The sequence below is a fragment of the Penaeus chinensis genome, chromosome 31, assembly GCF_019202785.1.
Source record: "Penaeus chinensis breed Huanghai No. 1 chromosome 31, ASM1920278v2, whole genome shotgun sequence".
NCBI classification, from domain to species: Eukaryota; Metazoa; Arthropoda; class Malacostraca; order Decapoda; family Penaeidae; genus Penaeus; species Penaeus chinensis.
In genome coordinates this window covers 9763801-9784827 of record NC_061849.1, presented here as the reverse complement: position 1 = coordinate 9784827, position 21027 = coordinate 9763801, and the positions used below count along the sequence as shown (strand labels likewise).

The 21027-nt window shown below is 43.5% G+C and overlaps 1 protein-coding gene across 1 annotated transcript; it reads right to left on the bottom strand.

Annotated features, from left to right (window-relative positions):
* Positions 1 to 465: 465 nt before the first annotated feature.
* On the bottom strand, positions 466 to 20298 carry LOC125042007. Its single transcript, XM_047637468.1, has 16 exons — positions 19562 to 20298; positions 19150 to 19425; positions 18537 to 18864; positions 18175 to 18346; positions 14105 to 17692; positions 13212 to 13852; positions 13083 to 13118; positions 12554 to 12725; positions 11880 to 12322; positions 11635 to 11786; positions 9455 to 11523; positions 8984 to 9325; positions 8711 to 8842; positions 8318 to 8479; positions 3293 to 7999; positions 466 to 3073 (listed from the first exon to the last, which is right to left on the bottom strand). The coding sequence occupies exons 1-16, from the start codon at positions 20296 to 20298 to the stop codon at positions 639 to 641; spliced, it is 16392 nt and encodes a 5463-aa protein (XP_047493424.1). The 3' UTR covers positions 466 to 638.
* Positions 20299 to 21027: the final 729 nt, after the last annotated feature.

The following is a 21027-nucleotide window of genomic DNA, read 5'->3' as shown; positions in this document are numbered from 1 at the left end:
ATTCCTGATGAACTGTTCCTTGTCCCTTCTCAATAGTGTCCGAGCCGTACGTACCAAAGAGCGACGCAAGTCTTAATTGTCATTCACCCAAACCATGCGACACGCTTCAGGGGCCTCCAATGTTTCCAGGGAGATGAAATTCTGCCTTACCCTTGGCTGTACCACAATGGACTCTTGCACTGCTTCGAGTGTTTTGCGCTTGAAGGACTCCCACAGAGCAACTGAGTCCGTCAGGTTTTCAAGTTCTGTGAATCGATCAGAGAGTGCCATGGCGAACCCTCGAGCACACTTCCTAGTCAGTCCAAGTGAAACACCTAGAGTGGCCACTGGAGGGATGGGGAGTTTGAAGTGGACCCTTAGGGTAGCCACTACCATCTTATGGTCTGTGCCACAGAACTCTGCACTCCGGTAAACCCAGCAATTCTGAAGGATCATCCAGCGACTGCTTAGGCATCTCTCAAAAAAACATAAGGTAACAATGATCTTTAATCTTTCCATGAAGGATCCTCCAGCGAGTGCTAATGCATCTCTAAAAAACAACAACATAAGTTTACAATGATCTTTAATTATTCTACGTAAATTTCCCATTCACATACACCTTTGTCATCAAAATACAATTCTATACTTAACGAACCCATTCATTTCGGCGGCGGCGGGATAGCAACATTAAGGATGATGGAAGGATGATATGACGGCTGAGGACTTGTTGATGAGCAGGGACATCCAGCAGAGGAGATGTCTTTGTTGTCAGTGAGCAATGGATATCCTAGTATCCCCAGAAGTCCTTCAGGCTGAGCAGGAGAAAGGGGAAGATAAGGTAGTACTTGGGCTTCTCTTGATAACGAGGAGACTTCTGCACCGCGGCCAGGACCAGGGTATTTCCCTAATCTCAACAGAGGCAGGCCAGTAGACTGATCTCTCATTTTCGACTCCGAAGCAGACTCGACGGGAACTGAGTAGGAATATGGTGTGAATAGTATAGGCACTAAACATGGCACAAATCCTACATAGAATGCAGCACATGATGTCGACGGTCCCATTGGTTGTTTACTATTACTTCCTTGTAAATTCACAGGTGTTTTCGGAATCAGACTTGTTAGATTCACAGGTAATTCTGTTTCGGGACTTGGTACTTTTACAGGCAGTTCAGTTAAGGAGACAGGACCTGGTGCTTCTCCGATAGAACCTGGCAACTTCTCAGGTAATTCTGGTAACTCCACAAGTGATCTTGAATCAGGATCTGGTATTTCATCTATTGAACCTGGCAACTTCACAGGTAATCCTGGATCAGGACCTGATGTTTCCTCTAGTATTTCTTCTATAGAACCTGGCAGCTTCACCGAGAATCCTGGTAAAGGACCTGCTGCTTCCTCTAGTGCTCCTCCTATAGAACCTGGCAGTGTCATAGGTAATCCTGTATCAAGACCTGCTTCTTCCTCTGGTGCTTCTCCTGTAGAACCTGGCAACTTATTAGACAATCCTGGTACAGGACCTGCTGTTTCCCCTGGTGCTTCTCCAGTAGAACCTGGCAACTTCTCAGGTAGTTCTGGTAACTTTACATGCAATTCTGGAACAAGACCAACTGCTTCTTCTGGTGTTTCTGTTGGCAACTTCATAGGCATTCCTGGTACAGGACCTGGCGCTTCCTCTGTTTCTTCTCCTATAGAACCTGGCAACTTCTCAGGTAATTCTGGTAATTTGACAGGTAATCCTGGAACAGGACCTACTACTTCCCCAGGTGTTTCGCCTATAGAACCTGGCATCTTCTCAGGTAATCCTGGTACAGGACCTGCTCCTTTCTCTGGTGTTTTTGCTACAGAACCTAGCAACTTCATTGGTAATCCTAACTTCATTGGTAATCCTAGTACAGGACCTGTTGCTTCCTCTGTTGCTTTTCCTATAAAACCTGGCAACTTTTTGGGTAATTCAGGTAACTTCACAAGTGATCCTGGAACAGGACCTGCTGCTTCCTTTGGTATTTCTTCTATAGAACCTGGATACTTCATAGGCAATCCTGGTATGGGACCTGCTGCTTCCTCTAGTATTCCTCCTACAAAGCCTGGCAACGTCTCATGTAATTTTGATAACTTCACAGGTAATCCTGAAACAGGACCTGTTGCTTCCTCTAGTATTTCTTTTATAGAACCTGGGAACTTCACAGGCAATCCTGGATAGGGTCCTGCTGGTTCTTCTAGTGTTTCATCTATAGAACTTGGCAACTTCTCACGTAATTCTGGTAACTTTACTGGTAATCTTCGAACAGTACCTGCTGCTTCCTCTAGCATTTCTTCTATAGAACCTGGCAATTTCACAGGTAATCTTGGAACAGGGCTTACAGCATCCTCTGGTGCTTCTCCTATAGAACCTAACAATTTCACAGGTAATCTTGGAAGAAGACCTGCTGCTTCCTCTAGCATTTCTTCTATAGAACCTGGTAACTTCACAGGTAATCCTGTAACATGACCTGCTGCCTCTGGCATTTCTTCTATAGAACCTGGCAACTTCAAAGGTAATCCTGGTACAGGACCGGCTGCTTCCTCTGGTGCTTCTTCTATTGAACCTGGCAACTTCAAAGGTAATCCTGGAACAGTACCTGTTGCTTCCTCTGGTGTTTCTTCAAAAGATCCTGGTAACTTTATAGGTAACCCTGGCACAAAACCTACTTCATCCTTTGGTGGTTCTCGTAAAGAACCTGGCAACTTCTTAAGTAATTGTGATAACTTCACAGATAATCCTGGAACAGGACCTGCTGCTTCCTCTGGTATTTCTTCTATAGAACCTGGTAACTTTACAGGTAATCCTGGAACAGAACCTGCTGCTTCCTCTAGTATTCCTCCTACAAAACCTGGCAACTTCTCATGTAATTCTGGGAACTTCACAGGTAATCCTGGAACATGACCTGCTGCTTGCTCTAGTATTCCTCCTACAAAACCTGGCAACTTCTCATGTAATTCTGGGAACTTCACAGGTAATCCTTGAACATGACCTGCTGCTTCCTCTAGTATTCCTCCTACAAAACCTGGCAACTTCTCATGTAATTCTGGGAACTTCACAGGTAATCCTGGAACAGGACCTGCTGCTTCCTCTGGTATTTCCTCTATAGAACCTGGTAACTTTACAGGTAATTCTGGAACATGACCTGCTGCTTCCTCTACTATTCCTCCTACAAAACCTGGCAACTTCTCGTGTAATTCTGGGAACTTCACAGGTAATCCTGGAACATGACCTGCTGCTTCCCCTGGTATTTCTTCTATAGAACCTGGTAACTTCACAGGTAATCCTGGAACATGACCTGCTGCTTCCTCTGGTATTTCCTCTATAGAACCTGGTAACTTTACAGGTAATTCTGGAACATGACCTGCTGCTTCCTCTAGTATTCCTCCTACAAAACCTGGCAACTTCTCATGTAATTCTAGGAACTTCACAGGTAATCCTGGCAGAGGACTTACTTCTTTCTCTGGTGCTTCTCCTATAGAACCTGGCAACTTTGCAGGTAATTTTGATAACTTCACAGGTAATCCTGGAACAGGACCTTCTGCTTCCTCTAGCATTTCTTCTATAGAACCTGGGAACCTTACAGGTAATCCTGGAACAGGACCTGCTGCTTCCTCTAGCATTTCTTCTATAGAACCTGGGAACTTTACAGGTAATCCTGGTGCAAGACCTGTTCGATCCTCTGATGCTTCTCCAACAGAACCTAGCAAGTTCTCAGGTAATTCTGGTAATTTCACAGGTAATCCTGGAAGAAGACCTGCTGCTTCCTCTAGCATTTCTTCTATAGAACCTGGTAACTTCACAGGTAATCCTGGAACAGTACCTGTTGCTTCCTCTGGTGCTTTTCCTATTGAACCCGGCAACTTCATAAGTAATCCTGGTACAGTACCGGCTGTTTCCTCTGGTGCTTCTCCTATTGAACCTGGCAAATTCACAGGTAATCCTGGAACAGGACCTGTTGCTTCCTCTGGTATCTCTTCTATAGATCCTGGTAACTTTACAGGTAATCCTGGAACAGTACCTGCTGCTTCCTCTAGTATTCCTCCTACAAAACCTGGCAACTTCTCATGTAATTCTGGGAACTTCACAGGTAATCCTGGAACATGACCTGCTGCTTCCTCTGGTATTTCTTCTATAGAACCTGGTAACTTTACAGGTAATCCTGGAACAGTACCTGCTGCTTCCTCTAGTATTCCTCCTACAAAACCTGGCAACTTTTCATGTAATTCTGGGAACTTCACGGGTAATCCTGGAACATGACCTGCTGCTTCCTCTAGTATTGCTCCTACAAAACCTGGCAACTTCTCATGTAATTCTGGGAACTTCACAGGTAATCCTGGAACAGGACCTGCTGCTTCCTCTGGTATTTCTTCTATAGAACCTGGTAACTTTACAGGTAATCCTGGAACATGACCTGCTGCTTCCTCTGGTGCTTCTCCTAACGAACCTGGCAACTTTGTAGGTAATTTTGATAACTTCACAGGTAATCCTGGAACAGGACCTGCTGCTTCCTCTAGCATTTCTTCTATAGAACCTGGGAACTTTACAGGTAATCCTGGTACAAGACCTGTTCGATCTTCTGATGCTTCTCCAACAGAACCTAGCAAGTTCTCAGGTAATTCTGGTAATTTCACAGGTAATCCTGGAACAGGACCTGCTGCTTCCTCAAGCATTTCTTCTATAGAACCAGGTAATTTCACAGGTAATCCTGTAACATGGCCTGCTTCCTCTAGCATTTCTTCTATAGAACCTGGGAACCTTACAGGTAATCCTGGAACAGTACCTGTTGCTTCCTCTAGTAGTCCTCCTACAAAACCTGGCAACTTTGCAGGTAATTTTGATAACTTCACAGGTAATCCTGGAACAGGACCTGCTGCTTCCTCTAGCATTTCTTCTATAGAACCTGGGAACTTTACAGGTAATCCTGGTACAAGACCTGTTCGATCCTCTGATGCTTCTCCAACAGAACCTAGCAAGTTCTCAGGTAATTCTGATAATTTCACAGGTAATCCTGGAACAGGACCTGCTGCTTCCTCTGGTGCTTCTCCTATTGAACCCGGCAACTTCACAAGTAATCCTGGTACAGGACCGGCTATTTCCTCTGGTGCTTCTCTTATTGAACCTGGCAACTTCACAGGTAATCCTGGAACAGGACCTGTTGCTTCCTCTGGTATCTCTTCTATAGATCCTGGTAACTTTACAGGTAATCCTGGAACAGTACCTGCTGCTTCCTCTAGTATTCCTCCTACAAAACCTGGCAACTTTTCATGTAATTCTGGGAACTTCACAGGTAATCCTGGAACATGACCTGCTGCTTCCTCTGGTATTTCTTCTATAGAACCTGGTAACTTTACAGGTAATTCTGGAACATGACCTGCTGCTTCCTCTACTATTCCTCCTACAAAACCTGGCAACTTCTCGTGTAATTCTGGGAACTTCACAGGTAATCCTGGAACATGACCTGCTACTTCCTCTGGTATTTCTTCTATAGAACCTGGTAACTTTACAGGTAATCCTGGAACATGACCTGCTGCTTCCTCTAGTATTCCTCCTACAAAACCTGGCAACTTCTCATGTAATTCTAGGAACTTCACAGGTAATCCTGGCAGAGGACTTACTTCTTTCTCTGGTGCTTCTCCTATAGAACCTGGCAACTTTGCAGGTAATTTTGATAACTTCACAGGTAATCCTGGAACAGGACCTGCTGCTTCCTCTAGCATTTCTTCTATAGAACCTGGGAACTTTACAGGTAATCCTGGTACACGACCTGTTCGATCCTCTGATGCTTCTCCAACAGAACCTAGCAAGTTCTCAGGTAATTCTGGTAAATTCACAGGTAATCCTGGAACATGACCTGCTGCTTCCTCAAGCATTTCTTCTATAGAACCTGGTAATTTCAAAGGTAATCCTGTAACATGGCCTGCTTCCTCTAGCATTTCTTCTATAGAACCTGGGAACCTTACAGGTAATTCTGGAACAGTACCTGTTGCTTCCTCTGGTGTTTCTTTTAAAGATCCTGGTAACTTTATAGGTAACCCTGGCACAAAACCTACTTCATCCTTTGGTGCTTCTCCTATAGAACCTGGCAACTTCTTAAGTAATTGTGATAACTTCACAGATAATCCTGGAACAGGACCTTCTGCTTCCTCTGGTATTTCTTCTTTAGAACCTGGTAACTTCACAGGTAATCCTGGAACAGGACCTGCTGCTTCTTCTTGCATTTCTTCTATAGAACCTGGGAACTTTACAGGTAATCCTGGTACAAGACCTGTTCGATCCTCTGATGCTTCTCCAACAGAACCTAGCAAGTTCTCAGGTAATTCTGGTAATTTCACAGGTAATCCTGGAAGAAGACCTGCTGCTTCCAATAACATTTCTTCTATAGAACCTGGTAACTTCACAGGTAATCCTGGAACAATACCTGTTGCTTCCTCTGGTGCTTCTCCTATTGAACCCGGCAACTTCACAAGTAATCCTGGTACAGGACTGGCTGTTTCCTCTGATGCTTCTCCTATTGAACCTGGCAACTTCACAGGTAATCCTGGTACAGGACCTGTTGCTTCCTCTGGTATCTCTTCTATAGATCCTGGTAACTTTACAGGTAATCCTGGAACAGTACCTGCTGCTTCCTCTAGTATTCCTCCTACAAAACCTGGCAACTTCTCATGTAATTCTGGGAACTTCACAGGTAATCCTGGAACATGACCTGCTGCTTCCTCTGGTATTTCTTCTATAGAACCTGGTAACTTTACAGGTAATCCTGGAACAGTACCTGCTGCTTCCTCTAGTATTCCTCCTACAAAACCTGGCAACTTTTCATGTAATTCTGGGAACTTCACGGGTAATCCTGGAACATGACCTGCTGCTTCCTCTAGTATTGCTCCTACAAAACCTGGCAACTTCTCATGTAATTCTGGGAACTTCACAGGTAATCCTGGAACAGGACCTGCTGCTTCCTCTGGTATTTCTTCTATAGAACCTGGTAACTTTACAGGTAATCCTGGAACATGACCTGCTGCTTCCTCTGGTGCTTCTCCTAACGAACCTGGCAACTTTGTAGGTAATTTTGATAACTTCACAGGTAATCCTGGAACAGGACCTGCTGCTTCCTCTAGCATTTCTTCTATAGAACCTGGGAACTTTACAGGTAATCCTGGTACAAGACCTGTTCGATCTTCTGATGCTTCTCCAACAGAACCTAGCAAGTTCTCAGGTAATTCTGGTAATTTCACAGGTAATCCTGGAACAGGACCTGCTGCTTCCTCAAGCATTTCTTCTATAGAACCAGGTAATTTCACAGGTAATCCTGTAACATGGCCTGCTTCCTCTAGCATTTCTTCTATAGAACCTGGGAACCTTACAGGTAATCCTGGAACAGTACCTGTTGCTTCCTCTGGTATTTCTTCTAAAGATCCTGGTAACTTTATAGGTAAACCTGGAACAAAACCTACTTCATCCTTTGGTGCTTCTCCTATAGAACCTGGCAACTTCTTAAGTAATTGTGATAACTTCACAGATAATCCTGGAACAGGACCTTCTGCTTCCTCTGGTATTTCTTCTTTAGAACCTGGTAACTTCACAGGTAATCCTGGAACAGGACCTGCTGCTTCTTCTTGCATTTCTTCTATAGAACCTGGAAACTTTACAGGTAATCCTGGTACAAGACCTGTTCGATCCTCTGATGCTTCTCCAACAGAACCTAGCAAGTTCTCAGGTAATTCTGGTAATTTCACAGGTAATCCTGGAAGAAGACCTGCTGCTTCCAATAGCATTTCTTCTATAGAACCTGGTAACTTCACAGGTAATCCTGGAACAATACCTGTTGCTTCCTCTGGTGCTTCTCCTATTGAACCCGGCAACTTCACAAGTAATCCTGGTACAGGACTGGCTGTTTCCTCTGATGCTTCTCCTATTGAACCTGGCAACTTCACAGGTAATCCTGGTACAGGACCTGTTGCTTCCTCTGGTATCTCTTCTATAGATCCTGGTAACTTTACAGGTAATCCTGGAACAGTACCTGCTGCTTCCTCTAGTATTCCTCCTACAAAACCTGGCAACTTCTCATGTAATTCTGGGAACTTCACAGGTAATCCTGGAACATGACCTGCTGCTTCCTCTGGTATTTCTTCTATAGAACCTGGTAACTTTACAGGTAATTCTGGAACATGACCTGCTGCTTCCTCTACTATTCCTCCTACAAAACCTGGCAACTTCTCGTGTAATTCTGGGAACTTCACAGGTAATCCTGGAACATGACCTGCTGCTTCCTCTGGTATTTCTTCTATAGAACCTGGTAACTTTACAGGTAATCCTGGAACATGACCTGCTGCTTCCTCTAGTATTCCTCCTACAAAACCTGGCAACTTCTCATGTAATTCTAGGAACTTCACAGGTAATCCTGGCAGAGGACTTACTTCTTTCTCTGGTGCTTCTCCTATAGAACCTGGCAACTTTGCAGGTAATTTTGATAACTTCACAGGTAATCCTGGAACATGACCTGCTGCTTCCTCAAGCATTTCTTCTATAGAACCTGGTAACTTTACAGGTAATTCTGGAACATGACCTGCTGCTTCCTCTACTATTCCTCCTACAAAACCTGGCAACTTCTCGTGTAATTCTGGGAACTTCACAGGTAATCCTGGAACATGACCTGCTGCTTCCCCTGGTATTTCTTCTATAGAACCTGGTAACTTTACAGGTAATCCTGGAACATGACCTGCTGCTTCCTCTAGTATTCCTCCTACAAAACCTGGCAACTTCTCATGTAATTCTAGGAACTTCACAGGTAATCCTGGCAGAGGACTTACTTCTTTCTCTGGTGCTTCTCCTATAGAACCTGGCAACTTTGCTGGTAATTTTGATAACTTCATAGGTAATCCTGGAACAGGACCTGCTGCTTCCTCTAGCATTTCTTCTATAGACCCTGGGAACCTTACAGGTAATCCTGGAACAGGACCTGCTGCTTCCTCTAGCATTTCTTCTATAGAACCTGGGAACTTTACAGGTAATCCTGGTACAAGACCTGTTCGATCCTCTGATGCTTCTCCAACAGAACCTAGCAAGTTCTCAGGTAATTCTGGTAACTTCACAGGTAATCCTGGAAGAAGACCTGCTGCTTCCTCTAGCATTTGTTCTATAGAACCTGGTAACTTCACAGGTAATCCTGGAACAGTACCGGTTGCTTCCTCTGGTGCTTTTCCTATTGAACCCGGCAACTTCACAAGTAATCCTGGTACAGGACCGGCTGTTTCCTCTGGTGCTTCTCCTATTGAACCTGGCAATTTCACAGGTAATCCTGGAACAGGACCTGTTGCTTCCCCTGGTATTTCTTCTATAGAACCTGGTAACTTTACAGGTAATCCTGGAACATGACCTGCTGCTTCCTCTAGTATTCCTCCTACAAAACCTGGCAACTTCTCATGTAATTCTGGGAACTTCACAGGTAATCCTGGAACAGGACCTGCTGCTTCCTCTGGTATTTCTTTTATAGAACCTGGTAACTTTACGGGTAATTCTGGAACATGACCTGCTGCTTCCTCTACTATTCCTCCTACAAAACCTGGCAACTTCTCGTGTAATTCTGGGAACTTCACAGGTAATCCTGGAACATGACCTGCTGCTTCCCCTGGTATTTCTTCTATAGAACCTGGTAACTTTACAGGTAATCCTGGAACATGACCTGCTGCTTCCTCTAGTATTCCTCCTACAAAACCTGGCAACTTCTCATGTAATTCTAGGAACTTCACAGGTAATCCTGGCAGAGGACTTACTTCTTTCTCTGGTGCTTCTCCTATAGAACCTGGCAACTTTGCTGGTAATTTTGATAACTTCATAGGTAATCCTGGAACAGGACCTGCTGCTTCCTCTAGCATTTCTTCTATAGAACCTGGGAACTTTACAGGTAATCCTGTAACATGGCCTGCTTCCTCTAGCATTTCTTCTATAGAACCTGGGAACTTTACAGGTAATCCTGGTACAAGACCTGTTCGATCCTCTGATGCTTCTCCAACAGAACCTAGCAAATTCTCAGGTAATTCTGGTAACTTCACAGGTAATCCTGGAAGAAGACCTGCTGCTTCCTCTAGCATTTGTTCTATAGAACCTGGTAACTTCACAGGTAATCCTGGAACAGTACCGGTTGCTTCCTCTGGTGCTTTTCCTATTGAACCCGGCAACTTCACAAGTAATCCTGGTACAGGACCGGCTGTTTCCTCTGGTGCTTCTCCTATTGAACCTGGCAATTTCACAGGTAATCCTGGAACAGGACCTGTTGCTTCCTCTGGTATCTCTTCTATAGATCCTGGTAACTTTACAGGTAATCCTGGAACAGTACCTGCTGCTTCCTCTAGTATTCCTCCTACAAAACCTGGCAATTTTTCATGTAATTCTGGGAACTTCTCGGGTAATCCTGGAATATGACCTGCTGCTTCCTCTAGTATTCCTCCTACAAAACCTGGCAACTTCTCATGTAATTCTGGGAACTTCACAGGTAATCCTGGAACAGGACCTGCTGCTTCCTCTGGTATTTCTTCTATAGAACCTGGTAACTTTACAGGTAATCCTGGAACATGACCTGCTGCTTCCTCTAGTGCTTCTCCTATAGAACCTGGCAACTTTGCAGGTAATTTTGATAACTTCACAGGTAATCCTGGAACAGGACCTGCTGCTTCCTCAAGCATTTCTTCTATAGAACCTGGTAATTTCACCGGTAATTCTGTAACATGGCCTGCTTCCTCTAGCATTTCTTCTATAGAACCTGGTAACTTCACAGGTAATCCTGGAACAGTACCTGTTGCTTCCTCTGGTGTTTCTTCTAAAGATCCTAGAAACTTTATAGGTAACCCTGGCACAAAACCTACTTCATCCTTTGGTGCTTCTCCAATAGAACCTGGCAACTTCTTAAATAATTGTGATAACTTCACAGATAATCCTGGAACAGGACCTTCTGCTTCCTCTGGTATTTCTTCTTTAGAACCTGGTAACTTCACAGGTAATCCTGGAACAGGACCTGCTGCTTCCTCTAGCATTTCTTCTATAGAACCTGGGAACTTTACAGGTAATCCTGGTACAAGACCTGTTCGATCCTTTGATGCTTCTCCAACAGAACCTAGCAAGTTCTCAGGTAATTCTGGTAACTTCACAGGTAATCCTGGAAGAAGACCTGCTGCTTCCACTAGCATTTCTTCTATAGAACCTGGTAACTTCACAGGTAATCCTGCAACAGTACCTGTTGCTTCCTCTGGTGCTTCTCCTATTGAACCCGGCAACTTTACAAGTAATCCTGGTACAGGACCGGCTGTTTCCTCTGATGCTTCTCCTATTGAACCTGGCAACTTCACAGGTAATCCTGGTACAGGACCTGTTGCTACCTCTGGTATCTCTTCTATAGATCCTGGTAACTTTACAGGTAATCCTGGAACAGTACCTGCTGCTTCCTCTAGTATTCCTCCTACAAAACCTGGCAACTTCTCATGTAATTCTGGGAACTTCACAGGTAATCCTGGAACATGACCTGCTGCTTCCTCTAGTATTCCTCCTACAAAACCTGGCAACTTCTCATGTAATTCTGGGAACTTCACAGGTAATCCTGGAACAAGACCTGCTGCTTCCTCTGGTATTTCTTCTATAGAACCTGGTAACTTTACAGGTAATCCTGGAACATGACCTGCTGCTTCCTTTAGTATTCCTCCTACAAAATCTGGCAACTTCTCATGTAATTCTGGGAACTTCACAGGTAATCCTGGCAGAGGACTTATTTCTTCCTCTGGTGCTTCTCCTATAGAACCTGGCAACTTTGCAGGTAATTTTGATAACTTCATAGGTAATCCTGGTACAGGACCTGCTGCTTCCTCTAGCATTTCTTCTATAGAACCTGGTAACTTTACAGGTAATCCTGGAACAAGACCTGTTCGATCCTCTGATGCTTCTCCTACAGAACCTAGCAAGTTCTCAAGTAATTCTGGTAATTTCACCGGTAATTCTGTAACATGGCCTGCTTCCTCTAGCATTTCTTTTATAGAACCTGAGAACCTTACAGGTAATCCTGGAACAGTACCTGTTGCTTCCTCTGGTGTTTCTTCTAAAGATCCTGGTAACTTTATAGGTAACCCTGGCACAAAACCTACTTCATCCTTTGGTGCTTCTCCTATAGAACCTGGCAACTTCTTAAGTAATTGTGTTAACTTCACAGATAATCCTGGGACAGGACCTTCTGCTTCCTCTGGTATTTCTTCTTTAGAACCTGGTAACTTCACAGGTAATCCTGGAACAGGACCTCCTGCTTCCTCTGGTAATTCTTCTTTAGAACCGGGTAACTTCACAGGTAATCCTGGAACAGGACCTGCTGCTTCCTCTGATATTTCTTCTATAGAACCTGGTAACTTTACAGGTAATCCTGGTACAAGACCTGTTCGATCCTTTAATGCTTCTCCAACAGAACCTAGCAAGTTCTCAGGTAATTCTGGTAATTTCTCAGGTAATCCTGGAAGAAGACCTGCTGCTTCCTCTAGCATTTCTTCTATAGAACCTGGAAACTTCACAGGTAATCCTGGAACAGTACCTGTTGCTTCCTCTGGTGCTTCTCCTATTGTGCCCGGCAACTTCACAAGTAATCCTGGAACAGGACCGGCTGTTTCCTCTGATGCTTCTCCAATTGAACCTGGCAACTTCACAGGTAATCCTGGTACAGGACCTGTTGCTTCCTCTGGTATCTCTTCTATAGATCCTGGTAACTTTACAGGTAATCCTGGAACAGTACCTGCTGCTTCCTCTAGTATTCCTCCTACAAAACCTGGCAACTTCTCATGTAATTCTGGGAACTTCACAGGTAATCCTGGAACATGACCTGCTGCTTCCTCTAGTATTCCTCCTACAAAACCTGGCAACTTCTCATGTAATTCTGGGAACTTCACAGGTAATCCTGGAACAGGACCTGCTGCTTCCTCTGGTATTTCTTCTATAGAACCTGGTAACTTTACAGGTAATCCTGGAACATGACCTGCTGCTTCCTTTAGTATTCCTCCTACAAAACCTGGCAACTTCTCATGTAATTCTGGGAACTTCACAGGTAATCCTGGCAGAGGACTTACTTCTTCCTCTGGTGCTTCTCCTATAGAACCTGGCAACTTTGCAGGTAATTTTGATAACTTCATAGGTAATCCTGGAACAGGACCTGCTGCTTCCTCTAGCATTTCTTCTATAGAACCTGGTAAATTTACAGGTAATCCTGGAACAAGACCTGTTCGATCCTCTGATGCTTCTCCTACAGAACCTAGCAAGTTCTCAGGTAATTCTGGTAATTTCACAGGTAATCCTGGAACAGGACCTGCTGCTTCCTCAAGCATTTCTTTTATAGAACCTGGTAATTTCACCGGTAATCCTGTAACATGGCCTGCTTCCTCTAGCATTTCTTCTATAGAACCTGGGAACCTTACAGGTAATCCTGGAACAGTACCTGTTGCTTCCTCTGGTGTTTCTTCTAAAGATTCTGGTAACTTTATAGGTAACCCTGGCACAAAACCTACTTCATCCTTTGGTGCTTCTCCTATAGAACCTGGCAACTTCTTAAGTAATTGTGATAACTTCACAGATAATCCTGGAACAGGACCTTCTGCTTCCTCTGGTATTTCTTCTTTAGAACCTGGTAACTTCACAGGTAATCCTGGAACAGGACCTTCTGCTTCCTCTGGTATTTCTTCTTTTGAACCTGGGAACTTCACAGGTAATCCTGGAACAGTACCTGTTGCTTCCTCTGGTGCTTTTCCTATTGAACCCGGCAACTTCACAAGTAATCCTGGTACAGGACCGGCTGTTTCCTCTGGTGCTTCTCCTGTTGAACCTGGCAACTTCACAGGTAATCCTGGAACAGGACCTGTTGCTTCCTCTAGTATTCCTCCTACAAAACCTGGCAACTTCTCATGTAATTCTGGGAACTTCACAGGTAATCCTGGAACAGGACCTGCTGCTTCCTCTGGTATTTCTTCTATAGAACCTGGTAACTTTACAGGTAATCCTGGAACATGACCTGCTGCTTCCTCTAGTATTCCTCCTACAAAACCTGGCAACTTCTCGTGTAATTCTGGGAACTTCACAGGTAATCCTGGAACATGACCTGCTGCTTCCTCTAGTATTTCTTCTATAGAACTTGGCAACTTCATAGGCAATCCTGGCACAGGACCTACTTCTTTCTTTGGTGCTTCGCCTATAGAACTTGGCAACCTCTCAGATAATACTGGTAACTTCACAGGAAATCCTGGAACAGAACCTGCTGCTTCTTCTGGTATTTCTTTTATAGAACTTGGGAACTTCACAGTTAATCCTGGAACAGGGCCTGCTGCTTCCTCTGGTGCTTCTCCTACAGAACCTGGCAACTTCACAGGTAATTCTGGAACAGAACCCGCTGCTTCCTCTAGTGTTTTTTCTATAGAACCTGGCAACTTCATAGGCAATCCTGGTACTTCTTCCTCTGGTGCTTCTCCTACAGAACCTAGCAACTTGAAAGGTAATCCTACAGAACCTGGTAACTTTTCTGGTAATCCTGTAACATGACCTGCTGCTTCCTCTAGTATTTCTTCTATAGAACCTGGCAACTTCATAGGCAATCCAGGCACAGAACCTACTTCTTCCTTTGGTGCTTCTCCTATATAACCTGGTAACTCAGGTAATTCTGGTACACGACCCGCTTCTTCCTCTGGTGATTCTCCTACAGAACCTGACAACTTCTCAGGTAATTCTGGTAACTTCACAGGTAATCCTGGAACAGGACCTGCTGTTTCCTCTAGTATTTCTTCTATAGAACTTGGCAACTTCACTGGAAATTCTGGAACAGGACTTATTGCTTCCTCTGGTACTTCTCCTACAGAACCTGGCAACTTTTCAGGTAATTCTGGTAACTTCAAAGGTAATCCTGGAATATGACCTGCTGCTGCTTCTGGCATTTCTTCTATAGAACTTGACAACTTCACAGGTAATCCTGGAGCAGGACCTGCTTCTTTCTCTGGTGTTCCTCCTACAAAACCTGGCAACTTCTCATGTAATTCTGGGAACTTAACAGGTAAACCTGGCACGAGACCTACTTCTTCCTTTAACGCTTCTGCTATAGAACCAGGTAATTCTGGCAACTTCACAGGTAATCCTGGAACAGGACCTGCTGCTTCCTCTAGTATTTCTTTTATAGAACCTGGTAACTTTACAGATAATCCTGGAACAAGACTTATTACTTCCTCTAGTGTTTCTCCTATAGAACCAGACAACTTCTCAGGTAATCTTTGCACTGGAACTACTTGGTCCTCTGGTGCTTCTGCTAAATGACCTGCTGCTTTTTCTATAGGACCTGGCAACTTCTCAGGTAATCCTGGAACAGAACCTGATGCTTCCTCTAGTATTCCTCCTACAAAACCTGGCAACTTTTCATGTAATTCTGGGAACTTCACAAATAAACCTGGCACAGGACCTACTTCTTCCTTTGATGCTTCTCCTATAGAACCAGTTAACTTCTTAGGTAATCCTGGTACACGACCTTCTTTCTCTGGTGCTTCTCCTACAGTACCTGGCAACTTCTTAGGTAATTCTGCTAACTTCACAGGTAATCCTGGAACAGGACCTGCTGCTTCTTCCGGTATTTTTTCTATAGAACTTGGCAACTTCATAAGCAATCCTGGTACAGGACCTGCTACTTCATCTGGTGCTTCTCCAATAAGACCTGGCAACTTCACAGGTAATCCTGGAACAGGACCTTCTGCTTCCTCTGGTGTTTCTTGTATAGAACCTAGCAACTTCTCAGGTAATTCTGGTAACTTCACAGACAACCCTGAAACAAGACTTTCTGCTTCCTTTGGTATTTCTGTTATAGAGCCTGGCAACTTCACAGGTATTCCTGGAACAAGACTGGCTGCTTCCTCTGGTGTTTCTTCTACAGAACTTGGTAACTTCATTGACAATCCTGGTACAGGACCTGCTGCTTCCTCTGGTGTTTCTCTTATAGAACTTGGCAATTTCTCTGGTAATCCTGGTGCATTACCTGCTCGTTCCTCTCGTACTTCTTCTATAGAACCTGACTTCACAGGTAATCCTGAAACAGGACCTGCTGCTTCCTCCGGTTTTTCTAGAGAACTTGACAACTTTTCAGGTAATACTGGTAACTTCACAGGTAATCCTGGAACAGGACCTGCTGCTTCCACTAGTATTTCTTTTATAGAACCTGGTAACTTTACAGGTATTCCTGGAACAAGACTTATTACTTCCTCTTGTGTTTCTCCTATAGAACCAGACAACTTCTCCGGTAATCTTGGCACTGGAACTACTTGGTCCTCTGGTGCTTCTGCTAAATGACCTGCTTCTTCTCTTATAAGACCTGGCAACTTCTCAGGTAATCCTCGAACAGGACCTGCTGCTTCCTCTGGTTCTTCTCCCACAAAACCTGGCAACTCCACAGGTAATCCTGAAACTGGACCTAGTGGCTTCTTTAGTGCTTCTGTTATGGTTAATAGTGGCGATCCTGATACAAGACTTGATTGTTCCTGCAGTGCTTCTATTAAATAACCTGGCAACTTCTTAGGTAATCCTGGAACAGAACCTGCTCGTTCCTCTAGTATTTCTTCTATTGAACCTGACAACTTCACAGGTAATCCTGGTACAGGACTTGCTGCTTCCTCTAGTATTTCTTCTTTAGAACCTGGCAACTTCATTGGCAGTCCTGGTACAAGAGCTGTTTCTTCCTCTGGTGCTTCTCCTATAGAACCTGGCAACTTCTCAGATAATACTGGTAACTTCGCATGAAATCCTGGAACAGGACCTGCTGCTTCCTCTAGTATTTCTTTTATAGAACCTGGGAACTTCACAGTTAATCCTGGCACAGGACCTACTTCTTCCTCTGATGCTTCTCCTACAGAACTTGGCAACTTCTCAGGTAATCCTGGAGCATGACCTGCTGCTTCTTCTGATATTTTTTCTATAAAACCTGACAACTTCACAGGTAATTCTGGAACAGGACCTGCTGCTTCCTTTGTTTTTTTTCCTACAGGTAATTCTGGTAACTTCACTGGTAATCCTGTAACATGACCTGCTGCCTCCTCTAGCATTTCTTCTATAGAATCTGGCAACTTCACAGGTAATCTTAGAACAGGACTTGCTGCTTCCTCTAGTGGTTCTGTTACAGAATTTGGCAACTTCCTAGGAAATCCTGGCACAGGAGATGCCGGTTCCTCCGCCGCTTCCCCTATGGAAACTGGCAACATCTCATGTAATTTTGCTGTTTCCACTGGTGCTTCTCCCATATAATTTGGCAACTTCTCAGATAATCCTGCAAGAAGAACTGATTCTATTCGGGGTATATCCTTTTGGGGCATTATCTGATGAAGAATTTTTAGGTTTCTTCTGGTCACTGGTACTTCTATCATCAAAGTGTCTTTCTGACCACTTGTTCCAGCCTTAATGACATTCCAAGAGCTTTCTCTCTGAATGTCCTTATCTCCAAGTGGCCTTGATTCAAAACTTGTTTGTATCTTGCAGGGAAGAGGTAGCTGGGATTCATTGTCCCCAGGTTGCTGTACAGGAAGATTCGTTTGAATGCACCGGTAACCATCACCTTTTAACTTACACTCTATTTTTCTCCCTGCTAAATTACCGGTAGAGAAAATGGCGAGTTCTTTGTCTTCTGTCTTCTCTGTTTCCTTCTTATGGCCAAGACATGGTGCTAGACCTGTGAGGAAAATTAATTCTTGATTATAAACTGTGACAGAAGGGCCCTGTATATTAACATGTTAGCAGGTTAACAGACATAAAAAAATAACTTAAGCCTGATCCCTGAACTACCTTTGGCCACCCTCTAGGCTAGCTTCAAAACCTTTTTCTTAATAATATTAACAACTTTCCGAGATGATTATGGGCTAGGGATGCTCACTGTCAGTAAAAAAAATTGAAAAAAAGTAATGAGCGACCAAGCTCTGGTTCTTGAATTCCCTATGCCTGTGATCATTCCTGCACGAACTTTGGTTCTAATCAGATATTGATACTAAAACTTTATTTAGCTCCAGCAATACATTTGTTTAGAAAAAGCTCAGCCTATCTGAGAAAAAATATCTCGACACCTTACAACATACAATATAAGTATCACAACAATTATAAAAAGATTTAGTATCTAGTCAATGAAGATTGTTTAACAGGATTTAAAACAGATTAAACTTTCACTCTCCTTGATTGAAGGTAGCAGGCTATTCCAGATCTTAACACCATGATAAATAATTGAAGTTTGTGTCTGGCGACTTCTAACTAATGGTATTTCCAGAGTTTTGTCTTGAAGGGTCTTATCACTTATTTCTGTTTGGAATAAAGCACAATCTAAGGACCTAGACACCTAGAGAACAGCAGTATTTAAGGATTTTTAGTATTTTGAAAGATTCATTAGTGTTTTCATTTGTTTCAATTGACATAATTGTTCTTATAATACGCTTTTGTGCAACATATCATTATCATCTGTAGTGCCATGGTCGATGTGACCTTTGACAATGTGTGTTGGATTGGTGATTTCGCATTCGACTTCTCGCGGCATCCCAGATTTCCTTGTTGTTTTGATCCCCATATTTTCCTTCGGTTGGTTTAGCAAAAGAAGTCTTTGTCGGCCCCTTCGCTTTCTTTCCAGGTATCCTTCCGGCTAGGCTAAGATCTAGTTCGCCATTCCTGATGACATGGCCGTTAAAGCTGACTTGTCTTTCCTCTAGGATTTTAAGGAGTTGCCGATCTTGTCCAACCCGCTTGAGCATAGAGTTGTTGGTTTCATGTGCCGTATAGACAATGCGCAACATTCGGCGGTAAAACCACATTTCTGCAGCCTCTAAGTTCTTAGTTGTTGCCGCTGAGAGAGTCCATGCCTCCCTACCGTATAATAAAACTGACCATACAAAATATTTCTGAAGCCTGTTTTTTAGCACCATTGACAACTTTCGATCTTTAAATATGGCGGACAATTGATTAAAACCATCCTTATGCATCTCTTTTTTTCCTTTTCGCACCTTCCATCGGACGTCAATATTGACCAAAGATAGTTAAACGAATTCACGTGCTATGTAACATTCCCCTTACAAATGAGGTCGCATGATGGAGGCTGACTTTGTTTAGAGATCACCATAATAAAAGTTTTAATTTTTTTTTATCTCTAGCCCCTTTGCTAATGAAGCGTTCCAGACAAGATCTATGAGTCTTTGGAGGCCTTCTTTATTGTCAGCAATAAGAGCAGTGTCGTCTGCGTATCTGATGTTGTTTACACGGACTCCGTTGATCAGTACACCGTTTTCTATGTCATTAAGTTGTCGAAGTAAGTGTTCACTATATAGGTTGAAGAAATCTGGGCTCGTAACACAGCCCTGTCGCACACCACGCTTGATCCCAGTCCATTCGGTTAGGCCGTGCGCCAATTTGATTGCGCCCTTTTGTTGGCTATAATTTATAAAGATTGTAGATGTTTCGATAATCTTTGTCGTCTAGTCCGATGTCTTTGAGCCTTTTAAGGAGGCTTTCTTGTAGGCAATGAAGCAAATATAGATATTTTGTTGGTGTGGAGTGCTACACTCACTGAGTATTCTTAATATGAAGATTTCTTGTACCTTTGTTAGGTATAAATCCGTACTGACATTGTGCTATTTCCTGGCATTCAAGTATGGTTTTGAGCAGTAGATCAAGGGTGTGACCCATGAGGCTAATAGTATGATGTTGTTCACAGTCCAGTGTATGTGGTTTCATTGGCAGTGCTATAAAGATGGATTTAAGCATGTCGTCGGGTATTTCACCAGAGTCATAAATCTTGTTGACTAGGTTGTGAAGTAGATCGATACCCATCTCACCTAGTGCTCCGAGCATTTCCGTAACAGCTTCATCTGGGCCTGCGGCTTTATTCAGCTTCATGCCATGAAGGGCCCATCTGACTTCGGTCTTTGTAATTACCAGACCAGATAGACAGATTCCGGGCTGAGTGAGCTCTTCATTAAGTAGTACATCATCAAATAGTTGCCCTAGATATTCCAACCAACGTTTGGCAACTTCTTCCGGTTCATAGAGGACCCTGCCAGTTGATGATTTTATACATGCTAATGAGCGTGGTGTTGCTTTGCCAGAAACTTCTCGAATACATTTGAACATTTCTGTTCTGTTCTGTTCTTTAAATCCTTCAATCTCTTGACACTTTTGTTCTAACCTTTGTTCTCTAGCTATTTTACATTTCTGCTTGATGTTGTTGTGCAGCTGTTGGTATTTTTCTGGGTCTCCTTTGGCTAGTCTTCTCTCTTGCATGAGGTTTTTAATCTCCTGAGTCATCGAGTGATTTGTAGGACCCTTCCTCTGCTCTCTAGGTATTTGGTTATTTGTTGCTTCAAATAAGATTCTGAAGGAGTTGATAGGTCTATCTGTTGCAATTTCTCTATTACATCTCCATGGAATTGTTTTTTTAGTTCTGTATCCTTAAGGGCATTTAACCTTGGTGCCCACTTCTGGCATCTCATCTGTTTCAGGTGAAGTTGAATTGTTGCAACAATCGGAACATGATCACTATTTGCATCTGTGCCGGGATATGTTTTGACCTTCAATATTGCCGAGCGGTACCGTTTACTGAACAGAATGTAGTCTATTTGGTTACGAGTTCGATCTCCAGGGCTGATCGAGGTGTATCTATATCGTGGATGAACCGCAAACTACGTGTTCATAATGGTAAGTTCTTTCTCTTCGCTGAGTAAGACGATCTCCGCGTTCATTTTTGTCCCCAAGCCCATATAGCCCAATTGCTTTTCCGTTTAACTCAAAACCAACTTTCGCTTTAAAATCACCCATAATGATGTTAACCTCATTTAATTTCGTTTGCACTGATTGTGCGCTGCCTCCAGATCGTCATAAAACTTGTCTGTTTCATACTCTTCGGAATCAGCAGTCGGCGAGTGTGTTACAATGATGTTTACGTTGGACGGACTAGATTTCATTTTGACTAGAAGTATACGCTCTGACTGCTGCCATATGGCCTGGACGGATTTTGAGAATTGCTTGTTTAAGATA